Source organism: Cyclopterus lumpus, chromosome 1 (genome assembly GCF_009769545.1).
Source record: "Cyclopterus lumpus isolate fCycLum1 chromosome 1, fCycLum1.pri, whole genome shotgun sequence".
Taxonomy (NCBI): domain Eukaryota; kingdom Metazoa; phylum Chordata; class Actinopteri; order Perciformes; family Cyclopteridae; genus Cyclopterus; species Cyclopterus lumpus.
The window spans coordinates 2817592-2845326 of NC_046966.1; the positions used below are offsets into that span (position 1 = coordinate 2817592).

At 45.1% G+C, this 27735-nt stretch overlaps 2 protein-coding genes across 3 annotated transcripts; one reads left to right on the forward strand and one right to left on the reverse strand.

Moving 5' to 3' along the window:
- On the reverse strand, positions 1-7060 carry stn1 (STN1 subunit of CST complex). Its single transcript, XM_034542555.1, has 9 exons — positions 6339-7060; positions 5774-5869; positions 5436-5513; positions 5105-5269; positions 4619-4730; positions 2146-2296; positions 1560-1682; positions 1398-1470; positions 1-606 (listed from the first exon to the last, which is right to left on the reverse strand). The coding sequence occupies exons 1-9, from the start codon at positions 6469-6471 to the stop codon at positions 449-451; spliced, it is 1089 nt and encodes a 362-aa protein (XP_034398446.1). The 5' UTR covers positions 6472-7060; the 3' UTR covers positions 1-448.
- Positions 7061-27677, forward strand: slkb (STE20-like kinase b). 2 transcript variants are annotated; one of them, XM_034542406.1, is made up of 18 exons: positions 7061-7838; positions 9102-9266; positions 11408-11456; positions 12066-12215; positions 13469-13541; positions 13705-13899; positions 14000-14081; positions 15539-15670; positions 16584-17342; positions 17428-17558; positions 17757-17880; positions 20155-20334; positions 22160-22289; positions 23831-23955; positions 24104-24295; positions 24447-24572; positions 24658-24771; positions 25766-27677. In XM_034542406.1, the coding sequence occupies exons 1-18, from the start codon at positions 7689-7691 to the stop codon at positions 25910-25912; spliced, it is 3024 nt and encodes a 1007-aa protein (XP_034398297.1). In that variant the 5' UTR covers positions 7061-7688; the 3' UTR covers positions 25913-27677. The 2 variants fall into 2 exon arrangements, with proteins under 2 accessions (XP_034398297.1, XP_034398307.1); XM_034542416.1 differs by having other exon boundaries at positions 7603-7838; positions 22160-22326.
- The last annotated feature ends 58 nt before the right edge of the window (positions 27678-27735 follow it).

The window sequence follows — 27735 nt, forward strand, 5'->3', positions numbered from 1 at the left end:
TTTTCTTGTATGAATATTCTTTTTAATATTCTCGCTGTGCATGAAACAGTAAAAAAAGAACAAGAAAACATACCAACTTGCAAATGAATTGGAGTAAAAGAAGTGTAGAGGTCTTACATTTTGCCTCCGAAACCCCTTTAGCTGGTTAATCAAGCCAAGCATGAGCCTTGGCCTGTTATTCATCTCCTATTCCTAAACAGGTCTTCTATCCTAAATGTTTACAACAGTAAAGTCCACGGTGGTCCTGAAAGCTTCCCTAATGTCCATCATTATGCGGTAGTCTTTTCAAGTTGGCAAGAGCCCCGCTTCCCAGTAGTCCTGATGAACAAGGGAATACAAACGGCATGATTCACTTCAAAACATATTGGACGATCACATTCTGGAGCAATAAACCACAGTGCACGCGGCGTCTGCGGTGACACCGTGGTTCCCGCCGCCACGCTCGATGTCAAAACACGGTGTAATGGCTGTCGCTGGTGCTGACGATGTCGCTGTTGCACTCCAGGGATTTGAGGACGAGCTCCAGCGTGGCTTTGCTCACGTTGAGGCTGTGGCGCTGCCTGACTGCAGACAGGATGTGCAGGATGTGGCAACCCTTCTCCGCATCTACGGGCGCGGGAGGAAGCAGCCGTCAGCACGCAGGCATGTGGCCGTGAACAAAACAAATAATGTACAGGGAAAAGAGGGATTCGTGGAGTTTAGTTTTTTTTCAATATGTCTACAATGGAAAGAAATTATTTCTTTGACATACAATAGGTGTGATTGTACAAATTTGACAAGCAGAGAAACAGCTAGAATTAGTTATTTCTTCAACTGAATGATAATCTCTGCTATACTTTCCACAAAGGAGATTACCACAGTAGGTCAACGTTGATCAAAAGCTCGAGATTTAAAAGGGAAAACTTCGCCGCGTGTTCTGGAAGTCCAACCAGTGCTGATGGCAAGTGTAGACTGCTACTGTATATCGACCCAGGAAGCCAGACTAGCGGATTCAACACTGCCACCATCTCTAGTTTGCACCAGAAATACTAGTAATTATTATTATTTCAGTAATGTAGCGACACACTTATTGACATTATTTGCACTGAAATGCCACAGCGTCATCAAACAGAACAGAAACCACACATAATGGCCTGTTGGCCCCGCATTCAGCGAGGAGAGTGGGACTTGATGACACCTTGTAAAAAAGGGGATTACAAATGGTGCAAATGATGTTAATATGTTATCAGTGTGTTGGCAGAATTTGGGTTTAGCTAGATGATGTATAGAAGGCTGTGTGTAGGCTGTGTCAGAAAAAAAGTGTCATACAACCACTGGACAAGCTAGCCAAACGCGGTCAAACCCATTCAAAGCAACCTTTCCCTCCAATTAAGAGCAACAAAAGGAAGTCTACTTACACTTCTCTCTCTGAGAGTCCTCCCTGATGACGTCTTTGACGGCGATGAATAGATCTGTGTCGTGTGCAGTCACCTGGCGGGAGATAAGGGGGGCAACAGCGTGAATCCTCAGTAAGATGACCAACCCGAAGTGCGGGGGAGTTTACTGGAGACGTTACTTACGTGATAGACTTCATCCTGGGATTTGACTCTGCGGTACACAACGCCCTCGTCCTGTAGAATTTGCAGGGCCTCCTTCAGAAGTTGGCGGAGCTGCTGGCATGCAGAGGGACCCGCCACGGGCTCCTGCACAGCAACAGAGAAGCACAGTAATACCACGGAGCTGACGTGAAGTAGTTCCATTTAAAACAATGCAGCCTTAACGCTGGTGTTGCAGCCAATGAGCATGTGGAGATGGGAGAAGGCAGGAATCAGAGGCAGATTCTGTGCGGCATCTATTACACTGGTTTTGTTGCCTTTTGCTTCAGTTTCAGATCTCCATAAATGTACATGCAGATACCTCAGTGTGATGTCTTCTTGTCTAGTTTCATGGGATGAAGGAAAACCAAAATGTAGGATGACGTTTTTAAATGAAAGAATACAAATGAGCTTGTATGTGCAGAATTAAATCCTGCCTGTACTTCCTCCCTTCATTCATCATTCTCACCTAAAGGCACATCAAATGCAGTCCGACGTTTGATTTTCGTTTGATTCCACCACCACACATCTTCAGAAAAGAAGGGATCCCAGTATTATTATTCGGGCGTACCGGGTCTGCTGATGCGGTTTGAGGCTGGCTGGAGATCAGAGGCTGCAGGAGGTCCTGGACATCATAGGGTCTGAACCTGGTCACCGACTTCTGCTTGAAGAAATCCTTGATGATGTTCGTTGCCTTGCTGAGCGAGCTGAGGTCCGAGTCACTGAGCAGACAAAGAATTCTGGCCTTAATTATATTACTGTTCATAAGCACTTGTGTGTGTGTGTGTGTGTGTGTGTGTGTGTGTGTGTGTGTGTGTGTGTGTGTGTGTATACAGGTACAGTTATAATGATATACTAATTCAGTCAGCATTATACTGTTTCAGAAGTGACTTGCAAGTCTGCACAGCCACCAAATGAGCACAGGTATACATGCAGTGGACGGTGGCTCTGTGACCTCTGGGTGTGTGAATGTATCCATCTATAATTTACATTTTTGACAGAGAAAAGGTGTATTTGTGCCTGTAGTTAGATTAAAGCCTGCTTTCATTTTCGGTCCATGTAAAAATAAAACTGAGTATTTAACTGCAATGTTTTTGGGGAATATTTGATTCTTTTTAATGCGTACTACCTGCATACTTCTAAGGATGCGCAAATGGTATAAATGTTATCAAAATCACAACACGGTCTTCTGAAATGTTCACATCACATGAGGAGCAATATCTATTATTAGAGGCTAAATGTGTGCAGAAACCATTTTAAATGATATTATCATTTGAACTCCATACCGTTGTTACTGCGATTTTAATGTGTTTCTCAAAAAATGAGAATAATTATGTCAAATTGTATTACCCCTACCAATATCGCAAGACACATCACAACCGCAATATCAGTGACACGTCTGCAATGACGGTCGTTATCTCTTTGAAAACGTCAGTCCCACTTTTCTCGACGCATCCTGCAGAGTGTACACACACACACGATCCGACGGTATGGTCGTCCTTCCCCACTTCGCTCATTCCACCTGAAAACTGTGTCCATGTGAGCAGATTGCTCGTTGGAAAGGGAAAGTATTTGGTTTAGTGAACCGAGGAACCCGTGAAAGAAGGAAGGGCCATGACGTCGCTGTGACAGCATTGCATTCTAACTCGGTGCCAGTTCCGTAGAAGTGACGTGGCGTGGCAGGTCCCACTGTAAACCATCACATCCGTGTTGTTGCTTGACTGCAAATGCTGCCACAAACAATAAAACCACTGATGTTGACTGATGTGTTTAATCCAGATTGGTCTCCAAACAGAGCACGGCTCTGGGAGTTCAGTGACATCACAACCGTCCTCTATTCAGACGTTCCTCAGTCCAAACCCGTCAGGAGCAGGTGACCTATCTGTTGCTCAGAGCGGTCAACGTACCATTTCCCCCCGGATTGAAGTCAAATGTCAACTTCAAAGCTTTCATTACAACAAACTGTCCTGCTGCATCGATCTCATCTCGTCTTGTTATCGCTTTTGTGGGCATTGTTTTTCATCTGCTGTCTTTCATGGATGTAGCTGGGTAGCTAGCTGCTATGAAGGTATATACATCTAGCGGCCACCACCACTATCCATCAAATGACGGATGCGACATGACGCAGCCAGTGTGTGTGTTGCAATATGTCACCTTTTTTTATGTGTGTATTAAATCATTATGAATTTATGCTGTTTTCTGTAAAATGCAGAGTTCTAGACTTTGCATTTAATTCTAATTTACTTTTACCACTTGTTGCTCTTTTATGAGAAATTCCTTGTTTGGTGAGTTTCCATCCACCTGATTGGACCATAGACTGTCATCACCCATTAGTTTGATGGCAACTGTTTGGAGCTTGGAGTTCAGCATTTTCTCCGTTGCCATCTTGTTGTTGTTTATTTAACCAGAAGTGAGACCAGAGGGAGGCGCTAAGAAGAACCGAACACTGAATACGATATTTTTAGGACCAAAAGGTTACAATTAACTTAGTGAAAACCCATACCCTGCTTTATGGTCTGTTTGACTCTAAATGAAGCATAATGTACTAACTGAACATCATGATGTATTGAAGAAGACTTGAAACTAGAGATTGAGACCATAAACTCAATTATGTTCTTCTGCAACTATTTAGTTACACCCAACTGGAGTATTACAGCCAGACACTGTTTATCTTGTTGAACCAACTACTAATATTCAGTGGTGGATTGAAACGCAGAGAGAAGTATTTTCTTTCACCAATTTTCTAGGAAATTGGGTTAAAATGTAAAACAATTTGGATGTAAACATGCCTAAAGTGGTAATTTACTGGGATGGTACATTAATAGATGAATGTAAAAAAATATATATATATATATATCATTATTATTATTATTATTATTAATTATATTTGATATGGTTATAAATGTATATTTATGTATGCACATATACATTATACATACATTTTTGTCCTGTTTTTCATTTTAACTTTCATTTTAGCAATTTTAAATGAATATCTAGAAATTCAATACAAATGTGACCACAAAGAAAGAGATAAACGTTTGTACCCCGTAGCGTTAGCTTGTAGCTCTAGCGGTTTGTCATAGCACAGTCTGTAGAGGCGAGGAACCTCCATCATCCACGCTATCTGGACCGCCATCACTGGGTCGTTCACTTTGTCTTGGAGCACACACAGATACAGACACACACACGATGAATGGGCAGATGATATCGATGGGTGGGTACTCTCAAATAAAAAATGTGCTGTGTGTGGCTGCGTGCGTGTGTGTGTGCGTGTGTGTGTGTGTGTGTGTGTGTGTGTGTGTGTGAGGAAGAAAGACATGTGTAGGTCATTACTAAACAAGACTGCAGTAATAGGATAAAGAGTGTGTTCTAGTTTGGGCATTTGTAGTTTCTACTGAACCACCGATTAAACGTTGGTAATCTGGGGGACACTGGTGGGTGTAGCTGGAAGGTAATTAAGTGACAGTGGATAATGGGTTCTGGTATCACACTGCCACTGTGGCCTGCAGAGGACAGCCCTCTGTACTCACAAAAGGTGGAGGCCATGATTTCTCTCTGCTGCCTCGACGTCTTCACTGGTCCTCTGACTCGGAGCAGCTCTCCGATCTCCAGACAGCAGCGGCCCTGCTGGGCCTGTCTCAGCTTCTCAAGTTCCTCGACTGGGTTGAAGCCTCCGTCACTGCATTTTCCTCCTGCTGGAGATGACAAAGGAATATCGGACGTATAATAATGAATTTATTGAGCCCTTATAAAAATAGTTTAACTAATCGATAACGACACTACACTTTTAAGGTGCACTAATCAACAGTTTGATTATTTACATGACAAGTTTAGCTAAGAGGATGCTATAAGCAAACTCACATTTGGTAGGACCCTCCTCCTTTTTCAACAGGTCATTCTTCCAGCAGAGGCAGTTTATTACACCAGTGCCGTCATCCACTGTGAACACAAGGAAAGATACTCAAAATGTGTTTTTGTGTGGTTGAGATTGGAAGTTGAAAAACGTGCTTATATAACAGGAGTGTGTGTGTTGGTAAAATATCAACAGCAACTGGAGCGTTGTCAGGGATGGAGATTATCCATAACACGGAAACAATGTCGCTCTTTGCAGACATTGCCACAGTGTGTCCCAAAATAACTCCCATAACAGCGTTCACAGTCACGGGTGTTTGTTCCACACAGGGCCACAGAAGGATTACCTCCATAACAGAAGAAGTCGTCTCTTTCTCTCTTGTAAACCACTGTCCCAAGCACATCCACTTTGTAGATGGGATGCAGGTTGTAGAAGTAAATACCTGTGAGACATGGGCAGAAATAATAAACTCATATAATAATAATAATAATAATTATTATTATTATTATTATTATTATTATTATCATTGTCAACATCATCAGGTGTGAGTCAAAAACAGTCACCGTGACAAATCACACAGTGATGACACTGATATCAAATGGTAAACGGATTGAAACATTAAATATATATGAATAATAATAACGTCTTATAAACTTGTCAACTAGGTTAGTTTACAATGTAGTGAATTCGTTGACGCGAGTTAACTAGCTAGCTAGTTAACTAGCTAGCTAGTTTACAGTAACGCGAACTGACATTAGTTTGTAAATTGCTTGCTTGGCTATTTGAGCGATATGGTTTGTTTTGTTGCGTGTTCACAAACAAACCTTCCGACCATGTCATGTTCCTTGTGACAGGTACAGCCAGTCCGTGACAGACCCGGCGTTTCTACGGGGACCGCTAGCTGTTATTACCTGGCACCTGCGTGGACTCGGCCATCTGCAGGATGTCCCTGACATACAGCCTGGCGAAGGCAGAGAAGATCGGGTCCAGTCCCCACAACATCGACGCGGGCTCGTCTGCTGGGTCCATCGTGGCTGGCTGCATGTCATCGTGAAAACACAGGCAAATATGGTCCCGCTGCTTTTATGTCGGCGAAGAAATTAAGCTAGCTCCGGGGGAGTGCCTTGACAGGAACCTAACATATTAACTAGTCACGTGACGGGTTGTTGAGTTACGTGACATGCGTATTTGTTATTTACAGTGACTCTGTCGCGTTAATACATACGTATAACACGATATCAATGTTTCAAGGGCATAGTAGCCTTAAACTATCCATGTTTAAAAGAGTCGTGTTCGCACTTTACTGTCCGTACGGCGCGGTTGTTTTTCGCAATGGCGTATGGGACATGTAGTTTCAGGGACACAAAGGAGCTTGGCTGAAGTGTCGAGGCGACGATGGTGGCACGTTGACGCAGTAACACTACAAACGAACAAGTAGAACACATGTTCTTTTTTTCTTGATGAAAATACGCGACGGTATAGCCGTGAAAGGTTTAAACGCCCCCCTCCCCACATATCCGTTGTGTTTGGTCTCCCATACGGACGAGGGCAGCAGAAGACTGTAATTACCCCGCCAACTGTCAAACACGAGGAGAACGGAGAGAAAGAACCGCAGACGCGCGCACTCGGGGACGCGCGCAGACACTAAATCCGCTAGATTACCAAACCCGTCTCACACCAAGGGACTGGTGACCGTTTTCTTTTCTTTTTTTTTAAAACCGTGTTAGCTAACGTTAACGTACGGGACCAACTGTACCCGTCTTTAAGCCTCAAGGAAACTAATGAATTATTCTGTGGTGTACGACTACTTGTGAGGACGCCTCACTCCTCCTTTGTTTTTGTCTTCTTTTGGTTGAAAAAGAGCCCCACAGGGTTTTCGGGCTAGTTGGTCGTCAGGAGTTGGAACGACGACGAGCTTCTTCCTACTTAAAATAAAGTCTTCATCGGGCGGATATCAGATGATAGGACACGTCTACGTGAACTGTAAGCTTTTTATTTAGGGGTTAACAATGACCCGAAGAGAAGGAGCTATTCTCTGGACTGGCCCAACACGGTGTCAAAGGCTAGGCTAGGTTTCGGTCCGAACTGTCATGAAAGCTAACGTCCTCCGAGCGGGTTCTTCTGACTAATGGGACGCGCATAGCACTCACAAGACGTGCTCTCTAAAACTGTTCACCGCGACACCGTTATTTATTCATTTTTTTTTTAAAGGAGGGTGGGATTCCTTTGTCAACTTTGTAAGCGAGTTCCCGAGGATCAGCATGTCGTTCTTTAATTTCCGTAAGATCTTTAAATTGGGTTCCGAGAAGAAGAAGAAGCAGTACGAACACGTGCGCAGAGATGAGAATCCGGAGGAGATATGGGATATGATCGGTGAACTGGGAGATGGAGCCTTTGGAAAAGTGTTCAAGGTAGGACTTTGTCTCCTTCGCAGCTTCTCTTTGAGTGGCCTTCCCCCCTGTTTATCTTGTCCCCTCAGACCGGTACACCTGCTCTGGGGCACAGGTGGTGGCCAATGGGACTGCTGAGGTCCCTCCTACTTGTCTAACCCCTCTCCCTTTAATGTGTATATACCTGTGACATCCCAAAATATCATCAAATCCCGACTATATTGCTTTATACATGACTGATTCACTACCTGGTCTCCATGACAAGTAAAGCTGAGAATGAACCACAATCTAACACACAAACCCCCCTCAACCCCGTCATCAATGACAGGGTTGTTTGGTTTGACCCCAGTGTTGGAGCCAGACACTTAATTTGCATGAGTGACAGTAAATGTTATCACACGGGAGTGCCCAACCAAGTCTGATACCAGGAAGTGTGCAACGAAGCGATGCAGTTCACATAGACTGTTTGGCCCTTTTGTTGCCAAATGCTATTTGTGGACGCTTTGAAACAGTTGGAATTACCTGAGTTTTCAATCCGGGGTTATTTAGTATCATACTTAGTCTAAGCCTAATCTTCTTGCACAATGATTTCATCACATGGTGCCAATTTCCCAGCATTCCAACAGGCAGGGCTCACGTGAACTAGACTGACTTGTTGAAGAATGAAAAGAAAGAGGAGGGAAAAAAGTACAAAAAGTGGTCCTTCACCATTGTGAAACTATGGTTCAAGTTTGTTCCACAAGCAGGGATGTTCCAGAGTCGAGCTGAAGGAGATCTACAAACGATAAACTGCAGACTTGTGTCTGAGCGTTGGGTCGTACCAGTTGCGATGCCCCGCTGCATCACGGGGATAGACCTCACTGTTGTGATTCCTCGAGGAATATGAGCGGTCTGCTTTAGCCCCGATGAGTAGATTATGGGGGTGTATGTGTTTTCAAACGCCGTGTATGGCAGGTCATCGGGAAGTGGCGGTATCCCATATCTTCGTTGAACACATCCTGCCTATAGAGAAGCCCAAAACAAACAGGAGAGATTTCTACTTAAACAAGACCTATCTACCGCCCTGATAGCTTACTCAGACCTACAGCAAATCCTCTCAATGGGTGTGTGTTGCAAGTCTGAGGTCAAGACAACTTTTAACTCCAACATAAACCAAGTCTTCTGAGTTTTTAACATCACATGTGTTCATGCTGAGCAGGGAAATGTTCTGAACTGTTCTGAAAGAAAGATTTAAGACTGACCTGAATAACCTTACAAACTTCCGATAACGTTCTCATCCTACAGGCCCAAAACAAACTGACGGGAATTCTAGCTGCAGCTAAAGTTATCGACACAAAGACCGAGGAGGAGCTGGAGGACTACATGGTAGAGATTGAAATCCTGGCCTCCTGCGACCACCAAAACATTGTCAAGCTGCTCGACGCTTTCTATTATGACAGCAAACTGTGGGTGAGTAGAGGGGAGAGCTCTCTGAGACGACAATGTTCTCAGTGTCAAGGTTGTGTGTGTGAGTTGAAGTATCACTTGTAAGGGGAAGAAGTCGCAGTGAGAGAACGACAGGCATCAGCAGTGATGAAGGCTCTGCCTTACAGATGGGTAGAGGAGCTCAGACAGCCAGAGGGAGCTCGAAGTAGGGACGCGTCTAAAGGGTCCAGCTGATCAGGATCTTCTTGGACACCAACCCTTTACAGGTGTTCCAGGTGCTTCCAAATAGTGAGAGGGCCCCCCCCCCGACCACCACCACCACACCCAGATAAGAGTAAAAGATGGGATGGATGGACTGTGCTATTATCGCAAGGCTTTATAAATTCCTTTACCGTATCAAAATGTGGGGGGCAAAGTTCACATGAGCAGCAGAAACGAGCAGCTTTTTAAGCTGTTAATCATCACACCAGTTTATGATCCCTTCACTGTGGATTTGAGCTTCTTTTTGGTCCTCTGTTGTCTTTAAAAACTAGTTTGTCTATTCCCTGGAACACACAGTCTGAGCTTTAGCTGTTTAGGGGCATGTTGGGCTCCAGTGAATTTTGACTAGTTTTTACCTCGGCCCTGGAGCAACCCTGTGTCAGCAGATAGGGATTATGCACTAGGCTCAAAACTGTGTGTGTGTGTACGCCTGTAACACACTCACTCATGCGAGTCAGTACACAAGCATCAAAGAAGACAGTGGGGTCTTTATCAAGTCTGGTGATTACCTGAGTATTTAATTTCAGTGCTCCTCCCTTTTCCTCCCCATTGTCCTCTGAACAATGGCCGTAGCCTGATCGAGGTTGTCTGTTGATTTTAATCTTGATCAGAGTGGAGAGAGTGTCCAGTACATTTTCTCCTGGAGATAAATGGCTTCGTTGCACATAACTCCAGGGGGCGGGGGGGGGGGAACTGCATACTAAATTGTGTCACCCGTTGACCGTAGTTTCTAATTTCAGTTGCACAGCAACAGTTTTGTTTTTTTAAGGCTCTAGTGATGTTGCTAATGTAGGTGAGGTCACGCATAGTCTCACATCCTCCTTCTGTGTGCCACATGAATGGATTATTAAGTATGTGGGTGCACACTTCTCCAAGTGTTTGTGTGTAGGAGAGAGGAAGCCCTGGGCCCGGCCCTGGCCCCGTGGTGAACAACCACTGTGGGGCCCATTGTAGAACAGCAGAGCCGTTAAAACAACAGCACGCCTACAGAGAAACACTAGTGTGTGTTTGTGTGTATGTGTCTGTGTGTTTGTAATTGCCAAGACTGTTCTGAGACTTGAGGCATTGTATGTCCTGGAAAGGGCTTTTTGTTGTTGTTGCTCAACTGAATAATGGAATGCCATTGATCCTTGATGAAAAGTTTTTTCTTTTTTTAAGGAAATACCCTCTTAGAAGATTTAGTAACTTTCTATTTGAAATGCAGGCTGACCCTGTAACACCTTAACCAACATATCAGCCACAATTCATTTCTCAATGGTTGCAAAATAGCAGAATTGCGTGTTTTACTTCCTCTTCCCTAATTTGTGGCACTTGGCTCAGTGGAGAGGAGCATGAGCTTCATAAAGACACTCTGCTCCAGATGCTTTACCTTAACCGCTAATTATACTCGCTGCTGCGTCCATAGAAACTTTAATCCTATTTACAGAACAAGGCCGAGGTCTGGCCATACAGCTGCTCGGGACCAAACGGCACAATGTGGCCCCTAAGTGGGCCAATCCTCTTACATCAACAGCCGTACTGAAAGCTCCTAAACGTCTCGGGAGTGTTTTATTCACGCAGGTCGGGTGGAGGTTCATTCTCAAATTGCTTTAGGTGGGTGGGTCGGGTACTTGATGGTGAGAGTCTGTTGAGTTTTGTATGTATACAATGCATATTCCTGCAGAGGCAAGTGGTCCTCTCTGAACCTTCCAGACCCTCTCTAACTTTGACGGATCACTGTGTTCCACCACAGCATCGCTGCCTCATGACTCGCCTGCACTCGCCTCCGCTTCACATTGTTGTTGCCCGGGTCTCATCGCTGATCTCTACATAATGAACATTAAATGAAGAACGCTGTTTTACATGAACATACACATGCTGAAAACCACATTGACTCTGTATTCCCTCCACCTGCATGTTGGCAGATCCTCATTGAGTTCTGTGCTGGAGGGGCTGTGGACGCAGTCATGCTAGGTGAGTCAGCACTTCTTCTTTGCATGGAGGTCAGAATGTGGAATTGGAAACCGTGGAAATACACACGGTCAGTGTAAAGGCTTTAGCACACCGGGATGGTGCCACCAATCACTTTTTTTTGTTCACTACATAGCACAGCAACACGGAGGCTGCGTAGTCCAAGCTTTATTATTCCTTTCAACCTTGACAAATACGCAGACCAGATCTACTCCTTCCCTTCCCTTTCACAATAAAGGCCCTGGACATATACACTGTAACTTTTTGCCAGAGGGAAGTCAAATTTACCCAGAGCATTTTGCTGAAAGGAAACCGCTCATTGAAACCGTTTCCAGTAGCTTTAGGCTACAGTTTAGCTCAGACGCGGCTCAGGGTCAATAGGCTCCTGGTAGTTGGTCATCTGCCTGCGTGAATCTAAACCTTTTATTGAAATTGCAGTTTATTCGTTGCGCCCCCCTGTGTGTAAAGGCCTTAAGAAATCAGACCACATCCACGTTACATTCCTCATCATTAATACAGTGGATGTAGCTCAGCGTGTGCGTGTGCGTGTGTGTGTGTGTGCTCCACAGTCAAGAATTCTAAGCACGCGTCTTTTCGTGTGATCCCCTGTAGAACTGGAGAGACCTCTGACGGAGCCTCAGATCAGGGTGGTGTGTCAGCAGACCCTGCTAGCCCTCGTCTACCTCCACGACAACAACATCATCCACAGAGACCTGAAGGCTGGCAACATCCTCCTCACGCTGAACGGCGACGTCAAGCTGGGTAAGGGCAAAGTTTAAATCCATCTGTAACCGCCATGAAGTCCAGCAACAGAACCTCAAACTGTCTCCCATCATCATACCCAGAATGGATATGATTCAGTCCATCGGTGGCTCCATGAGGACAGCAAGAAAATCCCCAAAACAATTAAAACTGTTATATAGGATTTGTAATAAATGTTCCTGGTTCAATGATTCAGGATTTTTGTTCTTTAAAAAAAACTTTTCTAAGGAACAAACCATAATTGAGTTCACATTCTAGCAATGTAGGCGCTTGCCTTTGGCCATAGTCTGTATGATGTTTACTCAAGATTGATCTGCTGTACAACGATCCATCCTTTCACAACAGGCCAAACACATTCAGTAATCTGAGTGGAGTGTTTGTTCTCGTTGGTCACACACACACACACACACACACACACACAGGCCTCTCCAACAGAAGCGCGGTGTCCAGTCGGTGTGTCATGGGGTGTCGTGTGAAGCGGAGAAACAATGTTAGCACTTTTAATGCAAGAAGCTTCCCAGCTCCCGTGATCCTTTTTGTTACACTCTGTGAATGTGACACAGGTGCAAGAAAAACATTTGTTGACCTTATTGTGTAAAGTAAGATTTCCAGAATGAAGTTGTAACCAAACTGAAAAGGGTAGGGATATATGGCATGTAGGGATTCATGGCAGTTTATATATGTCAAATGTGTTTTCTTTAAAAACCAGAGACATCAGAATTGAAACGGCCAAGATATCCCGTCTCAAGCACAGGTCTAACCTATAGCACTGTATCCCACATTTCCCATAATGCAACTGATTATGATCAGTAAAATGCCCCTTTTTATAGAGAACTGAGACTTAAACTGCACAGTTTTAAGGCAAAAGCGAAAGTACTGCTGCATGGCTGTAGCAGACATCGTAATGAATGAGTGAGCGGCGTGTAAACAAACGTGTATCCAACAGCAGATGCAGTGTTGTCTTAGAGGGGCTTGAGTCACGCTGGTGGATGGAGCAATAACACGCAGCAAGTATTCTGTCCAGTGACATAACACACTGACACAGAGGTGCCGTTACTCGCATGCGACGCAGACGAGGCATGACGTCATCATGCAAAACGTAAAACCGAGTGTTAGAACGGTTATTTTGTGTTCTTTTCACGCACCGATGAGATTAGCAGTTGTGCTGCTCGAAGGGCGCTGTTTTTCATTTAGTTTGGGAAAACAAACACTGGTGTCCCACCGACAAATACCTGGTTTGTCTTGTCTTCCAGCTGACTTTGGTGTGTCTGCCAAAAACACCAAAACCCTGCAAAGGAGAGACTCTTTCATTGGGACTCCTTACTGGTGAGTTGAAAACCAAACAAAACCTGTTTTCGTAGTCAGTGAGAACCCTTTCGTCATGAAAGAGGTGAAACTGTGACTCTATCAGTTTGCTCGATGCACAAATAAAGACAAACATCCATGAACTCCACATCTCCTGTCGGCGACTTTCCTTCCGTCCCTCCAGGATGGCTCCGGAGGTGGTGATGTGCGAGACGTCCAAGGACCGTCCGTACGACTACAAGGCTGACATCTGGTCCCTCGGGGTCACGTTGATAGAGCTGGCACAGATTGAGCCGCCCAATCACGAGATGAACCCCATGAGGGTCCTGCTGAAAATAGCCAAGGCGGATCCTCCGACCCTGATGCAGCCTTCACGCTGGTAAAGCCACTGGTTTCAATGGTTGTGTATTGGTTTTGCATTACTGTACATGATACTCTGATGTGCAGAAGAGTAATACATTTTCTTTTTTTCTCTTCAGGTCCCCAGAATTCAGTGACTTCTTGAAGCGGTGTTTGGACAAGCATGTGGATAACCGATGGAACCCCACACAACTGCTACAGGTACCTTTCTCTTGAACATTCACACAACCTTTTCAGTGAAAACAGGGATAATGTTCGTAAGCATTGGCCCATTGGCCACCAAGCCCTTAAATTTGGTGACCAAAGTACATGTATTCTAACCTGACCTGTCAGAACCATCTGTAAAGCGGATTGGAAAAAGACAGACACTGTTTTGATGAACCATCTGTCAATCAGACTCTGACCGAAGTGAGTCTTCTCCATCTTTTCCATGTAGAAAAGCCTTCAGTGTCGTTCTTTGCTCTTCTTTCATTGAAGAAACCCTCTAGAGTTCTAATGGAATTGAGGACACTGAAGCATCTACACACACCTTATCAGGAGCCACCATTGTTAACAACCAACAGTCTCTTCTCCACACACCTAAGCCACGCCCCTAGCTGCCAGAAGCTCCTCACAGGATGCCGATTGGTCCGGACACTAACGCATTACTTAACCTGACCAGATAGATTTTCATGTGATCACACTATTCTCGCGTGACCTCGTGAAAATCCAGCTGCTGTGCAAGGTAACACTTTCAGAGGCCAAATTGGGAATTTATGTCAAAACAAAACAGAAAAGGAAAAGATAAATAAATAAAAAAGAACAAAATGAAAATATATAATACATTATTCATAGTTCAAGGTCTTTTTTTCTTTTCTTTTTTTTTTACACCTTTTTTATTGAGACACGCACTCTTATTGTCAGGGGAGCGCTGTAGTTCCCTAGCCCCGTACACTGGTTTTCCAAAGTAACTAATAATCCTCGTTCCCCATCCCATACCCATGTACCAGCTGCCCCTCAGAGTCCTAGAGGACATCTGTTTACCTGTCCATGTCTGCGTCAGGCAGTGAACCGAGTGTCCTGGTGAGACTCACACTCATCCCTTTGTGCCTACGCTGACGTCAGCAGTGCAGCTTTTCTTTTTAAGGGTTTAAGGTGCTCGTCGAGTCAGAGCCACTTTACAGAGCAGCAGCAAGGACACATCTATATACACACACACGCACACACACACAGAGGAAATCCATTAGAACGCTGCAGCTACAGGATTGTTCTGCACAGCGGACGACTCGATGGGCTTGAAAATCCAACACAGCGGCCTTCCGCCAATGAAGGTTTTGATATCGAAGAAGCTGCATATTCTCAGGCCAGCCATAGAATATGTGCAGCAGATTTCTAAGCCGAAGGAGGTGAGGTAGACTTAAAAAAGTTTGATTGTTTCCTTCCAGAACCGAAGGGTGCAGGTTTTCAGAGAGAACCGTCTGTTTTACTCTGAGCAATTTCATTCTCCAAGTCTATTGGATTAGTTGTCTGCAGGCTTTCCGCTCTTTCCTGCCAACTGGGTTGAAGTGCTGTTATTGCAGCGGGCAAAATGTTCCAACGCACGCCGTGAACTGGCTGTTATTGATGGAGACGAAATCTTGATTACCAATGGAGTTATTTTTGAATTGTCTTTTGCGCAGCATTCATTTGTGTCCAGCGTGACGGACAGCAGGCCCCTGAGGGAGCTCATAGCGGAGGCTAAGGCTGAGGTCACGGAGGAGATCGAAGACCACAAAGAGGAAGAAGAGGAGGAAGAGGCGGACGCCCACCTGGTGTGTAAACATTTATCAATAATCTATTTGCAAAGGGAACTTTGCTAACGGTTTAATCCTTTTTTTTTTTTCAGCTGAGATGATAAGTTAATAGATCAGCATATTAAAAAAAGGATTCATCTGCCACTGCTTCGATGGTTGGTTGATCATTTTAGTCATTTCCAGATTCTCAAGTGGGAGGATCTAGTTATATCTTTATAAACCGTATTAGTTCTGGTTTTAATAAAAAATAAAGCTTTTTCAGTACAGTATGTTGGTAAATTATCACCCAGTCTTTCAGAAGGCTTTTAAAAATTATTTTATTAACTTATCATACAATATATGGACATGCTCTCGTTCATCTGTGCTGATTCATGATTCAACATTGAAATTTCATAGTCTTTTTATTTACAGAGCCAAAGAGTCGATTTTGTTTCTTGTTTTGGTTGTGTGGCATTATTTTATATTTATTTTGAGAGTTTTAATATTAATTTTACATTCCAATTCCAATGTCTAAATATTGTTAATAATTGAATGTTCAATGCCCAGCTATAAAGACATTTTAGTATTTATTTGGATGAAAGCGTCAGCTAAATGAAATTTATTTACAGTGATTGGGCTTCAACTAACAACCTTTTTCATTAATCATTCACCTGCTCATTATTTTCTTGATGTATTCCAATAACACAAAGATATTCAGTATACCGGAATAAAAACAAAGAAAAGTAGCTGGGCAATTCTGCTTGAAAGATGGCTTGAAATTATACATTTATTATCAGAACTGTTTGCTGGTTCACTTATTTATTTTGTTGGTCAAGTGATAATTAATTGGCGTTAATAGGTATGGGTCATTGGTGCACCCCTGTTGTGTTCTATTTTAAGGTCAAACTAATACTCGTAATCTCTTTAACTGTCACGTCTACCACTGCTTCAGGGCCACAAACGCGCCCCCTCTGATGTCAGCATTGCCAGCTCAGAGGATGAGAAGATCCCCCTCTCTCCCTCCAGCCTGGAACCAGTCCCTGAGAAGGTTGAGCCCACTGGGCCCCCACCCACTGAGCTCCCTGTGGCCAACCACGTGGTGGACACTAGCTTTGTTGAGGAGGCCGCCTCCCCGGTAGTTGAGGAGACTTCAAACACTCCAGATGAGGAAGGAGAGCTGGAACAGACACCAGTGGAGGACAAGCCCCCAGAAGCAGGAGGAGATGTTGCCTCCCCAGAACCAGAGAACGAACCAGAAGCACCGGTCAAGGAAATGCAGCAGCTGGAGATTGCAGTCGAGGATGAAAAGGAAGTGGACACGTCAGAGGTTTCGGCCAATCCACAGGCCAGCTCAGAGGTCACTGAGGCTCCTCAGGAGGAGGAGACCGTGGCTGTTGTAGAGGAGTCAAATGCACCAGCCAAGGAGCAGCAGCAGGAGGAGGAGGACCGGTACAAAAATCTCAAGGTGACACTGACGCTACCAGAGGAAGATGAAGTTGTCCCAAAGCAGGAGGATGGAGAGAAGCCCACAGAAAAGGAGAAGATGAATGCTGAAGATGAGAAGACGGTTCCAGACCAAGCTACGGATGAGAAAGAGAAAGATTCCGACTCGGTGAGCGGCTCAGTTGCAGATAACAGCAGTGTCGACCTCAACCTGTCCATCTCGAGCTTTCTGTCCAAAACAAAAGAGCCGGGATCGATCTCCGTGCAGGTAACCCTTGAAGTCTACACACTTGAATATCAGCAGAGCCACAGATGCCTCCATGAACACGTCTGCTTATTGTCTTTTTTTTCAGGACAACAAGCGGCAGAAGAAGACAATGAAAAAGACTCGCAAATTCATTGTGGATGGAGTGGAGGTTAGCGTGACGACATCAAAGATCATTACTGACAATGATACCAAGAACGAGGAGATGAGGTTCCTGAGGTATTCACCTGCTTCGTTTCTTTATTCGCTGGCCGTCGGTTGTGTGCAAATATCATGTAAACAGGTTGCCTAGTAACCTTAGTGTTCAACCTGACTGACATATCAGAACTCCATTAGAGATCAAGCACGTTCACCACTCTGACCCGCTTCATGCCAAATCGAAACACGCTTCCTCCACCCTGTCTCTCCTCTCTCCAGACGCCAGGAGCTGAGGGAGCTGCGTTTCCTGCAGAAGGAGGAGCAGCGGGCCCAGCAGCAGCTCAGCAACAAGCTGCAGCAGCAGAAGGAACAGATCTACCGGCGCTTTGAGCAGGAGACCACGGTGAGTCACTCCTCTCAGAAAAGATTTATGGCTCAGCTGCATCCACGGCAGTGTTTATCCTCCAGCCACCGGTTTAATATTCACTGTAGTGAGTTCTTTCTCCAGCTGGTCTGTTAGCCGTGGTTCATTGTCTATTCATTGTATATGTTCTGTTAACAATCAGTCACAAACTTTGTAGCAATACAATGTGCAAAAGTGGCTAGACCTTGCTGTGGCTCTGAGGGGAGTGGGCTGTTCAATCTGAAGATCGGTGGTTCGATCCCCAGCTCCTCTAGTCCATGGCGATGTGTTCAGGCAAAACACCTAACCCCAGAGTGTGTGTGTGTGTGTGTGTGTGTGTGTGTGTGTGTGTGTGTGTGTGTGTGTGTGTGTGTGTGTGTGTGTGTGTGTGTGTGTGTGTGTGTGTGTGTGTGTGTGTGTGTGTGTGTGTGTGTGTGTGTGTGTGTGTGTGTGTGTGTGTGTGTGTGTGTGTGTGTGTGTGTGTGTGTGTGTGTGTGTGTGTGTGTGTGTGTGTGTGTGTGTGTGTGTGTGTGTGTGTGTGTGTGTGTGTGTGTGTGTGTGTGTGTGTGTGTGTGTGTGTGTGTGTGTGTGTGTGTGTGTGTGTGTGTGTGTGTGTGGTTAACTAGCCCTGATGGATAGCAGCCCCTGGCATCAGTGTGTGAATGGGCGTATGACATGCAGTGTGAGAAGTCCCTTCATCATTTATATTATACACATTCTGTATTTGTTGTTGAGTTGTGTACTTGCATCATCTCAAATGTTGTCAACAATGTTTAAACCCCACAGCAGCAGAACATGACATTGTGCATATAGAGTTTAACTCCTGCTTAAATGCTGTCAGGATATCGTCTTTCTGTTGTCCTCAATCATCAACCAATTATCACTGGCTCCCTCCTCAAAGTGTTGGAGCGGGGTCGTCCTTCAATCAAAGGATCGGCGGTTCCATCCCAGCTCCGCTAGTCAATGTCGATGTATTTGGGCACTTAACCCCGGCTCTTCTTGTGGTGTGTGTGAATGAGTATGAATGGTCAGATAAGCTGAGTCAGGCGGCTAATATTCACGCAAGTCCCAGGAGAGCATGTGGGAGAACCAGAGGGAGGGCGGTAGGTGTGCACGCTATTGGCCCGCCTCCAATGTCCACGCACCGCTGGATGTACAACCTCCAATGGGATCTGTGGACCTGGCTCTCCTCTCAGACGCGAGACTGCCTCTCCATCCCCGGCCTTTCCCACAAGGCTACTGACACAGAGGAATATATAAAGAGATGTGTCTAAGCAAACAAAAACACTGATTCTTATTTTCAGGCGATTATACACTGATCAAAAACTAGTTGTAAATGATATTCCATTGCTGCCAAATAGTGCCCCTAAATGTTACACAGTGTTCCTGTAACCCGAACTCTTACGAGCCCTTTGGAAGCTCTTCCCAGGGGAGGAAGTCGTCCTAGTGGGGCAGCTTTTGCTTCAGGTATTTCTAGAAACCAGAAGTATCATTAACAGTGATAACCGTGTCATCATGTGTTCCGTTAGTTGTTGTTTATGACTGCTTGCGCCTTGAAACACGTATGCATGGACGCATGTCATCGTCGCTTCACAATCTGCATCCACTTGACCAATGATGACCTCATCTGCAAGAAATGGAACCTTTCTATTCTCATTTAAAAGGTTTTTAAGAAACAGTGAAAAAAAGGTGTTTTTAAAAAAAAATAGAGCGTATTATGAGTGTATTGCTATTTGACTTACTTTCCCATAATAATGAAAATGAAATGAATGTGTGCATTCCAAACCTTCTCGTGAACATTCAGTCACGTCACTTTTGTTGTGGAGGTGGTTCGGCTTTTCACTTGATGCTGAGGTTCACAAAACTGCTGGTGAAGTTGTTGTTGTTGTGTAACAGAACATTTTTGCCATGTGGAGGTTTGGGAGCATTGAAGCAGAAGAAACGGGGCTGTGCCTAGAACGACGTCACTCTGTGGTTGTTAAACGGAGGTTGGCTTTGACCCTCTGCAGAAAGTAAAAAAAAAAAAACAGATGTAGGAAAAAGTGTGAAAGGCGATGACTCATCCGAGTGTGTTTTCTTCCACTGCACACAGATCCAGGTTTTCCAGGGCAAACTTCATGTCGCTGTGTGAAGGAGTCCCTTCACTTGTCATTACTTGTTACCAGTAACGGCCGGGGCTGTAGCCATGGTATTTTTCTTTACATTCGAAGCGTCTATTGAGGTTTACATAGAATAATAAAACTGTTGTCTGGCCCCCACCCCCGTGTCTTCCAGAGTAAGAAGCGTCAGTACGACCAGGAGGTGGAGAACCTGGAGCGGCAGCAGAAGCAGACCATCGAGAGGCTGGAGCAGGATCACACCACCCGGCTCCGGGACGAGGCCAAACGCATCAAAGGCGAGCAGGACAAAGAGCTGTCCAAGTACCAGAACATGCTGAAAAACCGCAAGAAAGAGGTTAGCACGTTTGATGTCCTTTCACTTCCCTTGGCACTCATGTAGACCCATACGGAGGGTGGGAGAGCTTGTACATGTCCTATGTATAGTAAGTTATTTTGATACGTTGACACACACACAAAAGCCTCTCTGATCTGGCTAAATGAGTGTCACGGAGCGTTAATCCAGCCCCGGCTTCCTTCTCATTGGATTTCTATCTTGCTCACGACCGCCCCGACAGGGCAAACGGGACGGGAGACTTTCTCCGAAGCATGTGACAAACGCTATCATGAAACATATCAAAGAGGATATTATCCAACTCCAGCCGATGGCGGTAATGAGGGCGCCGGTTTGCTGTGACTCTGACATACACACACTCACACTCCCTGTTCCTCTCGGCCTTTTGTTGGAACAGACTTCCCTGCTAGTTATCCGGCAGATATTCCTTCTGTCGTTTGATGCTGTCGTCATCCAAACCTTCCGCCTACCCGAGTGCACTGTGCCCTGTCACAGGTTCAGAGTGTGCAGTGTTTAGATCAATGTCTAGGAGGGAATGCCCTGTGGTCCACAGGGAGTGGCTCATGTCGTGATTCAGTTGTCCACTTGCACCTCGTCCAACGCTTCCATACACAGTGAAACCCTTGCGTTTCTCACATTTGGAATCTGGCCTCTTTCTTGTATCTCTCAAAGCATGACTCACTACTCTTGAGACTACACACACCTTTTTAGTACTGGCCCACACCACGCCTCAAGTGGTGCTGTGCCATCGAGAGAAATGTTTACTGCTGACAAAGAAATGCTGCAGATTGTGTTGCTTTTCGTCCACAAGCATTGGACCTCATGAGAGAACATTCTGGTATTCTGAACTCGACTCTCTTCCTCGTTTCTGTTTGGTGAGCTCGTACGAGTGAGCCACGTCAGATTCAGTACACTTTCTAACTTCACACTTCAACTGTGTGAGTTAACACGCTATGTAAATGAGCGTGTGTTCATGGGAAATATAAATGATCATAATGAACAACCCAATAATTAAATATGAGGCTCCACTTCCTGCCCCACATGTTCTATGTTGAAGTCCTGCTTTCAGAGATCCAGAGAGGGAAGTCTCTCATTTTACCGGCAGCAGAATTAAGACCAGGACTGACATGACAGGACACCTAGGACCGGTCTGGACCACCACTGTACAACATTCAAAATACAGCGACTTCTCTGAAATCAAGCCGCTGTGGTTCTTGCCTCTGGATCAGTGCTGTGAACTAGGAAGGGGCCCGCGGCCTCACGGTTTATAGGTCGTGCCTTTTATGTTCTCCCCATCCCACGAGAACAGGCCAGGTTTAGATCCGTTGGGTAAATTGTCGCCGTTTGGAGACATGCGTTGATAGAAACCCTGATGGTGCTCACTGTATTCTCACTGAGCTCCACACGTCAGCTTATTGCTCTGCGTGAGCTGAGCCAGGTAGGCCGGATTAATGTGACAACAGGCTGGGGGACGCTCTTCATTACCTGTTGTTACTGTCTGCTTCTTCAGCTCAAGCTGAGCTTAGCCTGTGGTGAACTTGGCAGAAGAAGCCTGTAGGCCAGCACGTACACCCACACACACACACACTCTCTCACTCGGCTGGCCTCATAAAGCCTATCCAGCTCAATGTATAGACAAAGGTTTCTGTGTCGAAGATTCTCACTGATGAGGCTAAGATTTATTGTTTTTAATAATTTTCTGACGAGGATGATAGTCTTTATCGTTATCATCATTACTGTGGATGCAGGACTCTATGTGACTTGTAGATCAGCAGCCTCTTCCTGCGTTTCCTGGCGTCACCTGTAGTCTCTGTCCTCCTCCGTCCAGGAACAAGAGTTCCTTCAGAAGCAGCAGCAGGATCTGGACACGGCTCTGAAGAAGATCATCCAGCAGCACAAACACGAGCTGGCCACCATCGAGAGAGACTGCCTCAACCACAAGCAGCAGCTTCTCAGAGGTGAAAATAAGACCTGGCCAGACTTCCTGTCAGTCGGGTAATGTCCGTGTGCAGTGAGATGGTTCCCATGGTTACACTACATCTTGCCAGTGTCCACACCGTCGGTAGAGAACTATCGTTGTCAGCGCAGCTGGGCTCCGATTATTCCCATAGTTTGAGGTGTTTTGTCCGCTCCATGAAAAGAACCTTCAATTCATGTTTGTTTCGATTCGGGTTTGAACATGTGACTAAACCTCTGCGGTTTTGGTGAACAGCTGATTTTATAGCGGGCAGGTTTTCAGTTTGTCTCTGGAATCTATAATGAAACCCTGTCAGCTCTTTATCCACAAGACCAGACCAGCAGGAGAATAAATTATCTTATCTTATTTACCAACGTTAACGTTCTCTCGTAGTTATCCATTCATCACACACTTTAGGACCCTCCCTACCCCGGGAACATGCAGCAACATCTAGAGCTGGAGCAATCCTGGCCACGTAAACGCCTCAGAACAGCCTATTGTGAATAAATTGAACTCTTTATGACGTAAACCACCAAATCACATTTTGAGGATGTTCTCTTACCAATGATTCTATTCAGGGCCGGCGTCATCAATGCAGGCTGTAGTGGTGAGAAACCTCACCCCCTCACTCCTCTCTTTCAAAAGGCTCTCAGCGACATTATTTATGGTTAGATTCATGATTAGTTCCAGAATGTATTCATGACTTTATTACATGGACCTCCATATTCAGTTCAACAGTTATTCAGTTTATGAAAAAGTACAATACATTTGTGAGGCTATATGTGATTTATGATGATTGGATTGTAAAGAAAATACTATTGGTCCATTGATCATAATTTAGATGCTTTTTGATTTCCCTGTGATGTCCGTACTGACTTTGGAGAATCCCACGTTTACTTCAAGTCAACTCAACCGTGCGTCTCCATTTCACAAGAGCTGCCCGTATGCGTTTAGGGCTCATTACTTATGCTAATGTTAAATGAATAATCTGCCACACGCCTCCGATTTATGATCACATGGATTCATCATACAGCAGTTTGGAGTTTACTGCTTACTTTGAAGAGCATGTTGCTGCATGAGGCCCAATGTGTCATCAAGAAATGTGTTTAATATAACTCATACCTCATATCTTCCTCTAGGCAGGTTATCACGTAGTGTCCAGTCCTCTCCATGTGGTAGATGAAGGTTTGGTGCCAGATAGAATGGAAAGATCTCCTTCATGGGGAGTCAGATTAGCAGTAAACAAGCCCAAAATATTCTCAGCCCAAACAGAAACACTCACTGGGGGTCTAACTGTTTTTAGGAGCCTGTCAAGGGCTTTCTGTGGGATAACAGGCCGTGAGATAGTTCAGAGCTTAAAAGCTGAAACCTCATTAGTAAAGTTGATGTTGTCAAACTGGAGCATTCAGGCGCTGGAGGGAACTTCAGCCCACAGCTGTCGTCTTCTGCTCTGCAGAACCTGTAGGAATCTATAAAGAGACGTTCCCCTCAAATGCCTGTGAATGGTTCCTCTAATCGGTTAGCCTGTCTTTTGTCCACTAGCACGGGAGGCTGCCATGTGGGAGCTGGAAGAGCGCCATCTGCAGGAGAAACACCAGCTGTTCAAACAGCAGCTCAAAGACCAGTACTTCATGCAGAGACATCAGCTGCTGAAGAGACACGAGAAGGTACTGGCTGCATCAGAGATTAGTCCCCCCCCACCTCGGGGTGGTTCTGTTCCCACCACAACCTGAGCATTGAAAAGTGCAGTTTCTCTGGGAGCTCCACCCTCTTCCCCCCCTCAATGTTCTGTGTCTGCTTGCGTGGCTCGTGCAGGAGATGGAGCAGATGCAGCGCTACAACCAGCGTCTGATCGAGGAGATGAAGAACAAGCAGACGCAGGAGAGAGCCAGGCTGCCGAAGATCCAGCGCAGCGAGGCCAAGACCCGCATGGCCATGTTCAAGAAAAGCCTCCGCATCACCGGAGCTGCCATCACCCCCGAGCAGGAGAGGGAGAAGGTCAAACAGGTGACGAGCAAAATGCCAAACGTACTCTGCTGGGAAATGAAATCAACCCTTTTTGTCTTCTTTTTGGATGGAAAGCCAGGACCAAACCCGGGGCCCACGTTCCTTCAAAGAACAAGAACCCGGGAAGCCTAACGCTGTCTGTGTTCTCCAGTTTGCAGCCCAGGAAGAGAAGAGGCAGAAGAACGAGAGGCTGCATCAGCATCAGAAACACGAGAACCAAATGAGGGACCTGCAGCTGCAGTGCGACGCCAACATCCGAGAGCTGCAGCAGTTACAGGTAGAGATTCCTCCGCTCTGATCTACTGTCCACGTGCAGTCGCGGACGCAGAAACACGTTGGATACCCTCCTGTGTGCGTTTCAGAACGAGAAGTGCCACCTGCTCATCGAACACGAGACCCAGAAGCTGAAGGAACTGGACGAGGAGCACAGTCTGGAGCTGAAGGAGTGGAGGGAGAAACTACGACCCAGGAAGAAGGTAGAGTGCCTGTTCCTCCTGATAAGATACTCCTCTCTGAATGAATAATAAAAACTGAACACATTGATAAATATGTTGTACTTGTTCAAAGTTGTCTTGTTACTCAGAACTATTCAGTTGTTGCATTGAGGGACGTTTTACTTTGGTTTATTTGATAAGGGACAGCGCACATTAATAACAACATTATTTGTCATCTGTAGTCCCGAGAGGCAGATGTCACTTTTGTGGTTTCATTAATGAAGAGAGGAAGACTTGTAAGGTCCATATTCTTTCTATTGTAGCATTATCTTTCTGATGACCGTGGTATCATTTCAGTAAGCATTGAAATACTTTTAGTATTATGACCTCACTGCCTCACTGTGTCCTCAACTGGTGAAGGACTCCAATACAGATCCACCACAGGGACGACGTACAGTCAAGTAAAACAAAAGAAAGTAAAAAAACATAATAAAAGGTCATGTGACCGGCTAAGAGAGCTGTGATTGGTGAAGTGATGGGGATGTTTCTTGGTCAGTTGCCCTACAGCAAAGTAACCAATAAACATGAAATGGACCCAATCGAAACGTGGAATACCCGAGACACCAGCAAAAGTCCATCATCATGATCTATGGATGAATGAGGCGTATTTAGCTCCTCCCTGCTTCACACGCCTCTGGTTTGAGTTAACATATCTGGTGATTAATTTTTTTTAAACGTGAATATTACACACTGGAAAAGTGTGTCATGTTTTTTTGGAATGAGCTTAATTTTTCTGCATCAACCAATCACGTAGAGCAGAGCGGACGTATTCAGAATGTACACGATAGTGAACGAGATCACAGACGCTCCTTAGTGATACAACGGGGACCTCACACACTGCTCTTCAGACCTTTTATTGGGAAATCTAAATATGAAATAAATACAAAATATTGTAAGGTGGGATCTAATTGATTCACATCTCCCATCGGATTCACTACTTGGATACAAAGCTCATGTTTGTGTGTGTGCCCTGCAGGCCCTGGAGGAGGAGTTTGCCAGGAAGATGCAGGAACAGGAAGTGTTCTTTAAGATGAGCGGCGAGTCGGAATGCCTTAACCCGTCCAGCCAGAGCCGCATCTCCAAGTTCTACCCCATCCCCACCGTCCACTCCACCGGTTTCTAGTCGACATGGACATGATGTGTGCACACACACACACACACACACACACACACACACACACAGCGACAGTGCAGACCGAACCGAGCTGCCTTGCCTTCTGGAAATTGTTGGAGGCTGCGAGAAGCATTTCTGTTTCTGGACTCTGCTCCTCAGTCGGCAGTCTCAGCCTCATTTGGTTCACGTTGTCATACTTTCACACTATTCCCGTTATTTTCGAAGGACAATTCTGAAGGCGATTTTTCAGATTCCGTGTTTCAGTGAAGTAGCTGTCTGGCTAACCTTCCTGTTTTTGACTAGCTTTTTTATAAAGACGCCGGTGCCTGTAGGATTTGATCTGTTGGGCTTTAAAATGATCATTATTTTCTGCTCGATTCTTTTCTTATTTGTACACGTGTACTGAAGCCCTGAGAAGCAGATAAGACGAGAAATATTGTGGCGATCCATTTTTTAAATAGTCGTCGGCACGTCTCCAGTTTGGAGTCCCAGCATGGTTGCTAAGCGATGTACAGGTGGTAACATTTTTTTTAAAAAACTAGTTTTGACAGGATCATTTATTCTAAGTTCCCCCCCCCCCGCCAAAAGAAGGAATGTGCTCCTGTTTCACAGATGAAAGGAGAAAACCTTTCATCCACCTCAACACCGCCTCTCAGGGCTTCCCTACATTCGCATGAGAAAAAAAAAGCTTTTTTATACAACTTAAACAAAACTGTTGATTTCATTTAGGTAAAAATTCAACAGCAACCATATAATGTCTACTTGATAACATAGAATGTATTTCTGCTGAAGGAGCAGGTTCCTTCAGATGAAGGAATGATCCAGTATATTTGATGAAACCCTATATCTCTCTGTGTTAGACGTTTAGCTTGTGATGCGTAGAGTTGAGCTGATGCATGATCTCCCCACAAGCTTCAGGACTGCTTCAGGATGCCTCCAGCATGCAGTGGAGACAAAGGGTCACAGACACAAACGTCAGTGGGTTCGAATGGTTCCATTGTTTTAGGCACCACCACTTTACTATTGTCCAGCAAAGCAGACGTATCTGTGGGAGCGGTGTTTGGGGATGAATGACCAACCGCAGTTTTTCAGTGACTGGAAGTTATTTAACGTTTAAAAGCGTTTTCTCTCTGAGCAAATCCAACCGCCAAACGGCTCCTAATCGGCTGCTCCTGGTGAGCCGTTTCCTCATTGAAATACTGTTTGCATTGTCCTGCTAGCTGACAGCCTTAATGATGGATATAAACGGACCCCTGGTGCGGGGGCGACGCTGGGTTTTACGCCAGCTGGCCAACTTCCTGTTGTGAAGCAAGCGGACAGCTTCAGTCTTGGAAGAAAGGAACACAACGTGAGCTCTCAGCATTTCTTTTATTCAGGCGGATGGATTGTGACGTCACATTCGAATTGGACCCGACTGGTCTGGCCCATCTTGACTTGTGATTGGTTCATCTCATCCTCTTTTTTTTTTTCTTTACGATTGGCTAGTCAACGGTATTTAATAACCGGAACTAACTGCGGAGTACAAAACATTGCGTTGGAGTGCTGTGCACCTTTTCCAGAACTTTCTCCGTCATTATTTATATGAAATGCAGCATTCAGCAGCATTCAGGACTATAAGTGCTTGTTCTGTCGGTTGGCTCAATTCTACACACAATGAGTCAATGGATGACATTCTGATTGGAAAACAATGATGCCCATATCAAAATCATTATTTTAGAATAGCTGTGTAATGTCAATATTCATTGTGCTGTAAATAAACCTGTTTTTCTCTGTACTACGGGTGTGTTCAGTCTCTGGTGTGATACATGTGCAACTATCTGACCTAAAAGCTT